Here is a 14,524-nt window from a genome sequence, read left to right as displayed (position 1 = left end):
TCCATTTAGGATGTACATTCCATCCAAGCCACGGAAATACGGTATAAAAATATTTATTCTAGCTGATGCCAAAATGCACTACTGTTTGAATGCAGAGATATATTCGGGAAAATCAGCTGTAGCCATCCCGCGCCGTGTCCTCTTACCAACAGCTGTTGTCATGCGGTTGGTTGAACCAATCAAGGGAAGTAACAGAAATGTGACAGGGGACAACTGGTTCTCAAGTGTGGAGTTGGTCAATGAGTTGTCGAACTGTAATTTGACTTATATTGGCACCATGAGAAAGAACAAGGCTGAGCTACCACCAAGCTTTTCAACAGCAAAGGGCAGAAATGTGTCTTCTTCAATCTACGGATACTCTGGTTCTGTAACAATACTTTCACACGTCCCCAAAAAGAACAAGGTTGTCAACCTGATATCGACAATGCACCATGGAGAATGTATGGTGGAAAATAAGCCTGAAATAATCCATGACTACAATAAAACAAAAGGTGGAGTTGACGCACTTGACGAAAAGACGCATAATTACACGACTTCTAGAAGAACAAGGCGGTGGCCTATGGCAGTCTTCTACACTATGCTAGATATAGCAGGTGTAAATGCTTTTGTTTTGTACCATGGGAAAGAAGATACTGATGATGTGACACGCAGAGAATTCCTCATTGAACTAGGTACACAACTCATAAGTGATTGTATGAAAAGAAGATTGGATTCTCCATTTTTGAGAAAAGATATCCGAAATTCCATTTGTGATATTCTAGGCATGACCCCCTCCAAGGCATCAGGAACATCCCAGGTTCACAGTGAAGCTGGTGCTACTAAATCGAAGAGGAAAAGATGCTCAGTGTGCCCATCTAAAAAAGACAGGAAAGCATCCCGGGCGTGTGCCAGATGTCGAACACCATTATGTTTGGAATGTTCCACTGCTTTATGTCCAAACTGTTTCGGTAGTCTGGATGAATGAAATAACTGAAATGGACTGGTGAAGATGCTGTATAATTGAAACCTAATATTTTGTCATAATTTCTGCTATTTTCAAAGATCACATAGTCATTTAGCTGAGAAATGTACTAAAATTTATCCAAAAGTTGTGCCTGCAGAAATTTTTATATTGATTTTGAACTTTTCTTCTGGCTTACTGTTGTGAAGCATAGTACATTTTGTGTTTAAACGTGAAGTTTCAGTTGTCTATCTTACTATTTGTAACTGATGTGCAGGACTTTCCAAAAGTATATTTTTCACATTTCGTATTTTATGCAGTTTATTGTCCTTTTTTGTAACATCTTTAAGGTATGACCATAAATGAGGAATGTGGTTTTAAAACATTAGTAACAAAACATTAATAAAAGTTTCATATTTAAATTTCATTTAAATGTGTTTTTTTTACCAAAATATACTCAAAACTTGGGTGGGTCCCGAGGACCCAGATGTACCTTATGTGTTACAATTTATAGGTGTACCAGTTACGGGTTAAGGGAGAGGGTAAGGAGTCATTCCGATCTCAGGGGGAAAAAAGGACAGGTATACACTCCTGCACACACACACACACACACACACACACACACACACACACACACACACACACACACCCACACCCATCCTCACGTACACAGACACAAGCAGACATTTGTAAAGGCAAAGAGTTTGGGCAGAGATGTCAGTCGAGGCGGAAGTACAGAGGCAAAGATGTTGTTGAAAGACAGGTGAGGTATGAGCGGCGGCAAATTGAAATTAGCGGAGATTGAGGCCTGGCGGATAACGAGAAGAGAGGATATACTGAAGGGCAAGTTCCCGTCTCCGGAGTTCTGACAGGTTGGTGTTAGTGAGAAGTATCCAGATAACCCGGACGGTGTAACACTGTGCCAAGATGTGCTGGCCGTGCACCAAGGCATGTTTAGCCATAGGGTGATCCTCATTACCAACAAACACTGTCTGCCTGTGTCCATTCATGCGAATGGACAGTTTGTTGCTGGTCATTCCCACATAGAAAGCTTCACAGTGTAGGCAGGTCAGTTGGTAAATCACGTGGATGCTTTCTTCTTCCTAAAATTCACAAACCCAATCATCCCGGCCGTCCCATTGTAGCTGGCTACCAAGCCCCCACAGAACGTATCTCTGCCTATGTAGATCAACACCTTCAACCCATTACATGCAGTCTCCCATCCTTCATCAAAGACACCAACCACTTTCTCGAATGCCTGGAATCCCTACCCAGTCTGTTACCCCTGGAAACCATCCTTGTAGCCATTGATGCCACTTCCTTATACACAAATATTCCGTATGTCCAGGGCCTCGCTGCGATGGAGCACTTCCTTTCACGCCGATCACCTGCCACCCTACCAAAAACCCCTTTCCTCATTACCTTAGCCAGCTTCATCCTGACCCACAACTTCTTCACTTTCGAAGGCCAGACATACCAACAATTAAAGGGAACAGCCATGGATACCAGGATGGCCCCCTCGTACGCCAACCTATTCATGGGTCGCTTAGAGGAAGCCTTCTTGGTTACCCAGGCCTGCCAACCCAAAGTTTGGTACAGATTTATTGATGACATCTTCATGATCTGGACCCACAGTGAAGAACAACTCCATAATTTCCTCTCCAGCCTCAACTCCTTTGGTTCCATCAGACTCACCTGGTCCTACTCCAAATCCCATGCCACTTTCCTTGACGTTGACCTCCACCTGTCCAATGGTCAGCTTCACACGTCTGTCCACATCAAACCCACCGACAGGCAACAGTACCTCCATTATGACAGCTGCCACCCATTCCACATCAAATGGTCCTTTCCCTACAGCCTATGTCTTCGTGGCAAACGAATCTGCTCCAGTCCGGAATCCCTGAACCATTACACCAGCAACCTGAAAACAGCTTTCACATTCCGCAACTAACCTCCCGACCTGGTTCAGAAGCAAATAACCAGAGCCACTTCCTCATCTCCTTAAACCCAGAACCACCCACAGAAGAACCCCAAAAGTGCCCCACTTGTGACAGGATACTTTCCGGGACTGGATCAGACTCTGAATGTGGCTCTCCAGCAGGGATATGACTTCCTCAAATCCTGTCCTGAAATGAGATCCATCCTTCATGATATCCTCCCCACTCCACCAAGAGTGTCTTTCCGCCGTCCACCTAACCTTCGTAACCTCTTTGTTCATCCCTATGAAATCCTCAAACCACCTTCCCTACCCTCTGGCTCCTACCCTTGTAACCGCCCCGGTGTAAAACCTGTCCCATGCATCCTCCCACCATGACCTACTGCAGTCCTGTAACCCGGAAGGTGTACACAATCAAAGGCAGAGCCACGTGTGAAAGCACCCACGTGATTTACCAACTGACCTGCCTACACTGTGAAGCTTTCTATGTGGGAATGACCAGCAACAAACTGTCCATTCGCATGAATGGACACAGGCAGACAGTGTTTGTTGGTAATGAGGATCACCCTGTGGCTAGACATGCCTTGGTGCACTGCCAGCACATCTTGGCACATTGTTATACCGTCTGGGTTATCTGGATACTTCCCACTAACACCAGCCTGTCAGAACTCCGGAGACGGGAACTTGCCCTTCAGTATATCCTCTCTTCTCGTTATCCGCCAGGCCTCAATCTCTGCTAATTTCAATTTGCCGCCACTCATACCTCACCTGTCTTTCAACAACATCTTTGCCTCTGTACTTCCGCCTCGACTGACATCTCTGCCCAAACTCTTTGCCTTTACAAATATCTGCTTGTGTCTGTGTATGTGCGGATGGGTGTGTGTGTGTGTGTGTGTGTGTGTGTGTGTGTGTGTGTGTGTGTGTGTGCGTGTGTGCGAGTGTATACCTGTCCTTTTTTCCCCCTAAGGTAAGTCTTTCCGCTCCCGGGATTGGAATGACTCCTTAACCTCTCCCTTAAAACCCACATCCTTTTGTCTTTCCCTCTCCTTCCCTCTTTCCTGATGAAGCAACCGTTTGTTGCGAAAGCTTGAATTTCGTGTGTATGTTTGTGTGTCTATCGACCTGCCAGCACTTTCGTTCGGTAAGTCACATCATCTTTGTTTTTAGATATATTTTTCCCACATGGAATGTTTCCCTCTATTACATATATATAATTTTACCTTACATCAATGTGTTGAATATTTTGCATTTCAGCACATTGCTGTCTGGCCACAGTGACTGCTGCAGTCCCCCAGATATAAACTTTTTTGACTTCTCTGTGTGGGTCCTGCTTATAAGATGGAGGGACTGTCTGTTTCAGAAAGACTGTCATCGATTTTAAAACCATTATTGTCAATTTTGGAACAAGATTCATCAAGCAGCCTCTGGATTTCTTCATCAGTCAAACTCTCCCTCATTTTATGACCAACTTTTGTGATCAAGACAGCTATGGAAGCAGACAACAGCCGCCAGTGTGCAGGAACTGATCACACCTGTGCTATGTTTTTCAAATATGTTGCACTTTGTGGAAGGAGGAACATCCATTTAGCAGCTCTCCAAAGTACTAAAAGAGTGAACAGTGGACTTCAAGCCATCACTGCTCAGAAATAATGTATCGTGAAGTAAAAATCAGGAAAGCCATGCTCAGAAATTCTTCAAGTGTTGAGTGTTAGGGAAATCACAACGTGCCCATAATTTCTTTGGACAGTGACCAGATTGTGGTAAATATCTTTCCAATGTTTATACCAGTCGTATCTGAGAAATAATTTGCACACACACACACACACACTAATATATGTTTATATTTTAAAGCTCCTTATTGCTGTTTTAGTCTGTATGTTGAGGCTAATCTCAGGAACTACACTAGGGATTTTTATAAGGTTTCCACAAATAGTTAGCCAGATTGACAAGGGAGGTTTGTGTATATAATTAATGTTGATTAAATTGGCTCAACAAATATGAATTAAAGTCCCCATCACTGTGAAAATGAAGCCACTGCTAGCTGAACATCCATACGTATTATTGATGTGTGGCAGTGGGTGCTCATACCAGTGTTATGTGGCAGAGGGTGCTTCGTACACATGTGTGGTAGAGGGTGCTTTGTACAAATGCTGTGGGGCAGAGAGTGCTTCTTACCAATTAAATGGCTGAAGGTGCTTCGTGGAATGTAGTTTGTGCTGAGCTGGCACTGGAGTGGCTATAGCTCCTGCCAGACTTTGTTGCAGTTGTACATACCACATGTATTGATGCTGAAGTCGGGCATTTGGCAAGTAGCCATAGCTAACACCAAAGTGACACTGCAGTCAGGCATGCTGGATGGTGTGATGGCTTGCAGCTCATATCATTGTCCCAAAAGTGTAACTTTGATATTAAATGTGGATTGCAGAAGTTATATTTAGAACTCTCAGATAAAATGCAACTTTCAAGTTTGGTAGGTGTGCGAACAGTACAGGTATTAAGTACCAACCATTGTTCAATCACTACTGAATTGATCTGGACAGTGAAATCATTGATTTTCAATTACTGTGTGAATTCATCAGACGATATATATATATATAAAATAAAGGGAAACATTCCACGTAGGAAAAATATATCTAAAAACAAAGATGATGTGACTTACCAAATGAAAGTGCTGGCAGGTCGACAGACACACAAACACAATCAAACACAAACATACACACAAAATTCAAGCTTTCGCAACAAACTGTTACCTCATCAGGAAAGAGGGAAGGAGAGGGAAAGATGAAAGGATGTGGGTTTTAAGGGAGAGGGTAAGGAGTCATTCCAATCCCGGGAGCGGAAAGACTTACCTTAGGGGGGAAAAAGGAAAAAAGGACGGGTATACACTCGCGCACACACACACATATCCATCCACACATATACAGAAGAGAATGTGGTCTCACAAGTTATCGTCCACTACTGAACATGCAGGTGCAAATGGTGCAAATGATTCCTTGATGAGCATGAGTCACTGGAAGATGATGCTCGTCCTGGGCAGGCTCACCGTGTCATCACACCAGAAATGGTTGCAGAAGTGAATGCTTTAGTCTTGGACAGCCGCAGAATCACTATGGACGAGATCTGTCAGTTACTGGGTATTAGCATGGGCAGTGGACAACAAAGTCAAATCCAGGCCCGGATCCGACAGCAGCCTACTAGCTTCGTCAAGGATGGAATCGACTGGCTAGTGTCGCAATGGGATAAATGTGCCAACAGTTTTAGCAACTATTTTTGAGTATGTGTACTGTGTGTAACTACATTTTTGAGTTAGTAAAATCATTACTGTTACTTTACACTATTGACCGGGTTTCATTGGAATGCTCCTTATAGGAAAGAAGCCATAGCCAAATATTACATGATGCTAAATTAACAGCCAAATTGATTATATACTTATTACAAATGTCACTACATGAAAACATGACATCAAAAGACATGTACAAAATGGTATCTCTGAAAAAAATCTCCAAAATATGATGCCGAAGGAAATGTAAGTTGAGAAATGATGAAAAATACAATTATGTACAGAATTTGTTCATCATCTAGAACTGCAGTAATTAATATGAAGTTAATTATTAATTAATAGGATTGTTTTAGTAGAAATGTTGTAAACTGTCTCTTCACAAAAACAAATGCTTTATTAAACTTGTAAAAAATGTCATTTACGTGATGTAATTAACAAAATGAGTAAGAGATGTATCTGAAATTAACCCTTTGTCTACTAACTGCAATGTAGCATAGAATTTTCTTTTCTGCAATTTGATTTTTAATGTCTTTCACAGAAGGAGGTAATAATATTTAAATTAGCATGATCGTCTTTCTTTAAACAAAATTCATTACATTTAGAAAATTATATCCTCAGAGAAGTACAGTTTATTATCAAAGTCATGTAGCAAAACCAATCATGCCATGCATGAAAAGCACACACCAGATTCATTATCTTTCATAATTAATTACATATAGGTGAACAGTTAGTCAGGTTAGAAATGAAGAAAGAAAATTATTAAGAGTCCGAGATAAATTTGTGGCACACGTTTTACATAAGTAAATGTATGTTTGCACATAAATACCTCAACATTTTGTGTAGCTAGATGTAAACATATTTAATCTTGCGTTATTTAATTTGAAACGCTCGCTTCACTTGTGAGTAATCTGCTTTGTAAAAACCCTACCCGGCAAGTAATTCATCACATGTAATTGAAGGCATGTGGTATTGCCATGCCTCATATTTATCTGTTGATAAACAACCTGCTTTCATGTTTCTTGCAGAGGGTCAATATGGTGCATCTTGCTCTGCACAATGCTGATTGGAAGTACTGCTTGGCAGAAGAACACAAACTCCTTGGGTCATGTAAAGTGATGTCAAGTTTCTCCCACATGCCACCTTTTTGCATAGGCGATGACATAGCATTATGCATTGGCATTGCCTGAACAGAAAGAAGACACATGGCAGAATCAGTCCAAAAGTGAAACTGCCTTTGCCCATGCTGTTGAACATGTTGTAAATAATCACATGCAAAAAATAATTTGAAACAGTGCAACAACTCACTTACGAAAATACTAATGAGTTTCTACACAAGTTAAAGTTTTAAAAGACGTCATGAGTTGCTATCACTCAACAGTAAGCGTGAAGTTTCTTCCTCTGCCCTTTCAAGTCAGTATTTCTGCAACTAGCATACAGTCCTACTCTTTCTCTTCTTTTCACACTGTTTTTTGATCTACTGTTCAACCTGAATTTCTCCTCCACAATTGTTGCTGATTTCCAATCATGATCCTTGGGCTTTCTCATTGTAGCTTAGTAAATTATGTATGTTGTTCTGCTGGTCCATGGGTAAATACTCACTTGAGGATACAGTGTTGATATCTGCAGATACCATAACATTTTCCATGCCAAATTTTCCTGCTATGTTGTCACCAACATGCATTTGCAGTGCACAAATACCGATCTCATCTGCCTTATCAGGAATCTGTGAGCATGAAATTTTAAATTGTCCATCAGTAGCAACTGTGTCGATCATTACATTGGAGTAGCAGTTATCATCGTAGCTTTCTTGCATCACCAAACCAATATCCTCTTGTGTCAAATTTTGGTCAATGTCTGCATTGCACTTACATTTGACCATGATAAATTGATCCCTCTCATTAATGTTACTGTACAGCAGAAATGAACTTGATATCAGAATTGTTTTAGACACATGACCTTTGCGTATCAAGAATGGCATAATGAATGAAATTAATTGAGACTGAACTTCAGCCACCTCATCTTCTGTCTATTCACCGTGTTGTTTGCAATACTGAGTATGCTCACAATGTTCAGTTTTTGTCAGTCTTATAAGCTTTTTTTTCCAGTCCATGGATAGCTCTTGTAAGTCACTATGAATGTTTATTACTTTTTGATTCAACATTGTGTTTGAATCTACTCTCAATTGCTGACTGAAGTGCTGATTATCTGCTCTCAGTTTTTGATTATCTTCCTCCAAGAGTTGCTTAGTATCATATAGTTTTCTTTAATAAAATAATGGTTATTTGCCTTCAAATCTGCAGTCAGTTTTCATAATAATTGCATTAATGCTGCCTCCCTTCGTACATTATCAAGATGATTGTTGTCAGTCACTGCATCTTGTGATCCAATGTCTAAGTACAAATTTCAACTTGCCTCCACAATTTGAATTATGTTAATTAGTCCCAATTCATTAATAAATCTATGTCAGTCCAATGTTGTTTAAAAAATCAAGGTGGCACTGAGAATTCCAAATTTCCTCGCTCTTAGTTGATGTGGCAATAGGGCTTTGGATCGAAGATCGTTAGAGGATGCGATGTCTTAGTCACCAGTCTCCATATACAAGTGTACTGTCAAGGCTGCTGTTTCATATCAGTAGCTGCTGCTTCACTCCTTTATGTACTTCCTTTTTGATAACAATTATTAGTGGATCACACGCTATATGATAGTGGGTAAAGATTAAAATACCGTATATGGCTAAACTGGTGGTAGCTGCAGTAATACAACACATACTCTGTAGTGATAGTAATCAATAATCTTACAAAAAATTTTACAAGATAATAGCAAACATTATCACGTGGGAGGATGTGGCATCCTTACAGCCAGACAAGATGTCCAGCCATAGATACTTTGCTAGTTAGTAGTTACTTAGTGCTACTGGACTTTTATTTTCTATTACTTTTTCACAACATTATGTTGCAAAAATGATCTTTTAGGATTTGCATATCTTTTCATAGCTTTAAGAATTGTAACATGATGTAGGAAAAGGGGAAAAAAAGACAGTTGTGCAGTGGTTATCATAGAAATTGGCATTTGTTTCAGGCAGGTGTGTGAAACAGTGACATGGTTGTTTTCTGAATCAATGATTTATTACTACATTCAGATTATCAGTAAAGCATGGTGGCCTAATGACAAACTCATTGCTCCTTCATCACCAAAAACAGAAGAGCAAAAACTGGAAACAAGGTAGGTGATCCCTGTTTTTCTGAATGAAGATTTGTCCAGATTTCTGCTAATAACATAATCCAAATTAGGCTAGAGTTTTGAAGTTTTTTTTATTTTTTATTTTTATTTTTTTTAAATTGTTGAAGCCTATTAAGATTTGTGCAGAAGTTGTATTATTACTGATTTGGTGTCTCGCAGCTTCATTTTATTCATTTAAATAAGAAACTCATGACTATAGAAAATGGTGCAAAATATTATTTGTATTGAATTGCTTTTCATTTTATTCTTGCTGACAGTGAAGCATAATTGTTTTTAAGTAACTGGTATTTATTTCTCTAATTCTCATAAGTCATGAATTTCAGTCTGAAGGAAAATTAAATCTCAACAAAGACTTGAATAAACACAGTATTACCGAGCGAGGTGGTGCGGTGGTTAGCATACTAGACTCTCATTTTGGAGGACGACGGTTCCATTCCGCATCCGGCCATCCTGATTTAGGTTTTCTGTGATTTCCCTAAATCGCTTCAAGCAAATGCTGGGATGGTTCCTTTGAAAGGACAAGGCCAACTTCCTTCCCCATCCTTCCCTAATCTGATGAGACCGATGACCTCGTAGTTTGGTCTCTTCCCCCCAAATCAATCCAACCCAACCTAAACACAGTATTAGATCAGAAACAGAAGAGATGTTCAAACAAAAAGACACGTGTTGCAGTTTCGCCATATGCATTTCTACAGTTGTACCTAATCAGCTGGAAGGCCTCTCTTTAGGTAAGTGTTCTTAAAGAAAAGCACTGATGATTTTTTTACAGCTGTAAACAAGGTGGTCAGCAGATTGTGTTACATCTTGTATTGGTTTACAGTTGTTGCTTGCCGTGTATCTGAACAGCTACGTAAAAGAGACCTTCCACCTGATCATGATGTAGCTGTTGAAACCCATGACATACTGTAATATTTTTGTCCAAATTAGCAACCACAATAATCAAAATACAGTGTTGCGCGTCCTCCAATTGCCCCTAAAGGTGTATTGATAAGAAATATAATTGAATTAAAACTAACACAAATAATGCAAGTACTGGACAAGGTTGGTGTTGGGAAGGAAAGTGTCTCTGGCATTGCTGATTGAATCATCCTGACAGTCACTTAAAATGATTTAGAAATACAAAGAAAACGTTAGGATTGACATGTGTGATTTGAACTGAAGGCCCATAGAATAAGAGCTGTGTATGTCAAACACAATTACCCTTGAAATTCATTAGCCCATTGTATTTTGCGAGCAAACTAGTTGTATTAGAAGGCATAGACTGCAAACTGTTAGAAAAATGATTGTTTTAGACTTTCCACAATTCAATTTTATAACCAGCTATTTGCATAATAATGTTATTGCAATAGATGTACCATGGGATTTGAATGATGATGCATATGGACCAGACAAAGCATTTTGTTATTTCTTTTTCATCTCAAATTTGATATTCTATTTTATGTACCATGAAATGAGCCATTTGTTGTGGAGTTAACAATAAAATTGTCTCTGTCATGGAAATGCAAGGGAATGCTGAAAAATAAAGCCTCCGAATTTTTATATGAAAACTCTTAAAGCTTTTTAAATAAAACAAACCTTATTAACTTTTTACACCTTTGTTCTTCATGTCTACATATTTGCAGCCCCCTGCCACTAGAGGGCTTCAACTTGTAGCTTGTAACATGGCAGTGTGTAACAGTGTCAGTGTGTGAAAAACAGCGGGCTGTAATCGAGTTTCAGATTTGAAAAGTTTGTCCACACATGAAGCACCTCTTCTTCAGCATTTTGATAATGATTAAGCCGTGCAAGCAGAGGTGAGGTTGCAGCTCCTTCAGCAAACTGTCTCTTGTTGTGAGAATGTGTTCATCACCATGGTGACTGTGCTGAGAAATAAATATGTAGGCTGGAAGAATAAAGGTATAAAGTTTGTTTTATTTAAATGTTTTAAGAGTTTTCACATAAAAGATTCAGAGGAAGTACTTTTCAGCATATCTTTATAATTTCTGCAGTGCCAGTCATAAAAAACAATAAATGCAACACATCAAGTTGCTACATGTGGCATCAATAGTGTGTGGTAACATACTTATCTATTTTCTTATGTTAGATCTGCAGCGCGGGAGGAGCTTTTGAACAATATTCCAGATTTCCTTAGTACGTTAGTTGGGCAACAGTGTGCACAAAGAGGAATGTCAAGAGTTTTTGAAGCACTGCAGGACCAACGGCTCAACAAAAAACTCTTTTACGTATGTAATCCTTTGTTTTCATATTTTTTTTCATTTACTTATCACTGTTCATATTTAATTTTCAATTCAGACAGTATTCTCCCATATATGGTAAAATTACAAAATACATATGTAACAGAAATTTGGTAGGAATGAAACGAGTTGATGAAAGGGCAGCAAGGAGAGACGAGAGACAAGAAATTATTGAATGATTAAGAAGAAAGATCTCCTACTTTCAATTTTTATGTTAAGTATGAGCCATATTTGAAAAGAAAGAGCCATTAGCTTATATTTAAATAATAGACAGCTGAACAAAGTTGCACAGTTGAAGTGCCATCTATTTGTTGTTTCCAGAGCAACAGAAGTCATTGTTTTGATTCAGTAGTTGTTTTAACTGAGGATGAAAGCAGACAAAATTGGCTTCAAAAATCATTGTTCCCACGAGCTGTACATGCTGTAATGTGATTTTTGTGTGAAAAAGATTTATAGGTGCTCCCATTCATTAGTTGTGCCTAGTTTATGAACTTACAGTAATGAGTTAGACAATAGTGTCGAAGATGACAAATGTTCATGGTGAAGAGCAAAGTGGCAGGCCCCATATCCAAAACAAAAATGTCATGCAATGGACAGAAGAATACACTCTGGTAAACAATTGACAATTGCTCTGGAAGATGAATTTATTCATTGTGGATGCACCACTATTTGCACAGTTGTTACTCTCTCTAACTAACTAACTAACTAACTAACTAATTATTGAAAATCTTGTTAGTGACATTAATATCAGTGTATTTTTGTGTCTGGTTAGTACTTTTCTGTTTAGTCTGTGGCTCTTCTATAACAGCTAGTATTTTATGACCAAATTACCTAATTTCTTTTATAAATTTTACTTTCTCATAAAGTGAGTGTCATCTATTAATTATCTGTAATTTTTTTTTTCAGGACATTTTTGAGGTAGTTGTGCATGAACTATGCCCAGAGTGGAAGCAACAGTAACATATGTGGAGCCCAAAAGAGAGATGAAGTTTTAAAACATTTTATTTACATTCCTATGTGCCATGACAGGGATTTTATGTGTATTTATGTCTAGATAGTGGAAAAGATATTTTTATTATACAAATAATTTATTGAACTATGCTGCCAAAGAACACTAGTGAGTGTTTTATGTACAATAAATTATTATTGTTACATTTATTGAATGTTAATATTATGTTTGTTTTCTTTGTTATTGAAAACTGTCAGTCCTTATCCTAGTTATCAGCACTTGTCACCATCACCATCCTCATCAGAAAAATATGAGCCTACCTGTCTATCTTGTGACAACTGTTTAATGTATATTTACTTTAGAGAAACGTATAAATTGGAGAGGATCGTTAAGGTTAACAAATGTGTGGAAAAAGACAAGAGCGACAATTATTTGGGCCTTTTTGCGGTTTGGTGTATTATTGTTTAGTTTTATCCCCTCATTTGTTGAAGAGCTGTGCCTATCAGCTGCCAGACACTGTGACAAAATTAGACTTTGTTATCCTGTATGGTGTATAGTGGACAAGTTTTCATTCAGTGATTCTGTCACTGTGTTTCAAAGATCCCAGCAAGGAGGAGAATCTTCAGGTATGTGAAATGAGCCAAGGTATATGTTAACACGAGACAGACATCATATAAATGCAACCTGTGTTCAATAAGCCATGGCTATACTGCTTAATGCTGTTCACTTCTATGCCGTTTAAATTTATACAAGTTGTTTCTGTAAGAACATGCAAAAATTTAACAGATCATAGAGGATGCTCCATTGAACAGTTTGAGGTACCTTGGCTCGGAGAACCCAGCTTAAGGAGAGAATAGGAATAAAGTCACATTACTGTGTACTTTTTTATTACATTAGTTACATGTAACTGTAAATACCACCATTGACACAATGAATGTACCATGTGTACTGTATCTTACAAAATGTGCTGAAACGGGCGGCCAGCAACCTCAATGCAAGCATGACATAGGTGAACAAGATTCTGATTCATCCTCCTCTTCAAAATCTGATGTGCGAGTGGTTCTCATGTTGCCAGATCCCTCATATTTTCTTTCCAATGAATCAGTCTCCTGCATTCATTGATTGATAGAAATAAACACTCGTCGTGATGGATGATGCCTGTTAGGAAATTGTTCCCTGTACAGCCTTTCATCACCGAGAGCATTGCAACGTACTTCCCCATACACAAGGTGTAGGTCAGTGAGTTTTGCGAAATTGTACTGGTACTGGTCCAACATATTGTACTGTATATCTCTCAATAGCACTGAGTAATGAATGGGTCTGTTGTTGATTCATAGCATGTTCTGTCATGGCACAATGTAAATACGATACAGCAGAGCCACCTTATGGACAAGTAAAGTGTACAAAAATCAGGCTTGTCCTCCTTATTTCCTTGTAGGAAATAATGATTGTACATGTAAATAAACAGCACAGTACTTCTAAACTTGTATGCATGTTAGTTGTAAATAAGCAGGAAAACAGTAATGCTAGACAAAGTGGTAGACAAGTTTGCTTCCATATCTCTTTAAGCTGGTTGCTCCAATCCCAGGTTCCCTACCTCAAATTGTTCAGTGGAGCATTCTCTATGCCCTGTTATATTTTTGCACCTTCTTACAGAAACACCCTGTAGAAAGAAAGCTGCTACTTTGGAAAAAGCTGCTGCTTCCTCAGTTATCCCATACAGGGTGTAACTAAATTCCCTTTACAGGCTTTGAGAACATAAAGTGTGGACCAAGATGGTTACATTTAGCACAGGAACTCATATCCAGAAACATAATGTTTTCCCTGCTACATGCAAAATATTACAACACATGTTGCTTTCTGACTCCTGCTGCTTGTTGCCTGGGCCCACTTGCAAGTACGGCTCAATGCCATGGCCACTGGTATCAACACAGTTATGGTACCT

General features: G+C 39.0%; 1 protein-coding gene across 1 annotated transcript in view; it reads left to right on the top strand.

Moving 5' to 3' along the window:
• The window catches only part of LOC126475345 (sorting nexin-25), a 174,220-nt gene extending 161,421 nt beyond the window's left edge, over positions 1-12,799 (top strand). The window contains exons 17-19 of the mRNA XM_050103152.1: positions 9,235-9,378; positions 11,480-11,618; positions 12,537-12,799. Coding sequence (XP_049959109.1) covers positions 9,235-9,378; positions 11,480-11,618; positions 12,537-12,590 — 337 coding nt within the window. The 3' untranslated portion in view covers positions 12,591-12,799. The remainder of the gene's footprint in view (positions 1-9,234; positions 9,379-11,479; positions 11,619-12,536) is intronic.
• The last annotated feature ends 1,725 nt before the right edge of the window (positions 12,800-14,524 follow it).

The sequence above is a fragment of the Schistocerca serialis genome, chromosome 4, assembly GCF_023864345.2.
Source record: "Schistocerca serialis cubense isolate TAMUIC-IGC-003099 chromosome 4, iqSchSeri2.2, whole genome shotgun sequence".
Classification (NCBI taxonomy): Eukaryota; Metazoa; Arthropoda; class Insecta; order Orthoptera; family Acrididae; genus Schistocerca; species Schistocerca serialis.
This window is presented reverse-complemented; position numbering and strand designations above follow the sequence as displayed.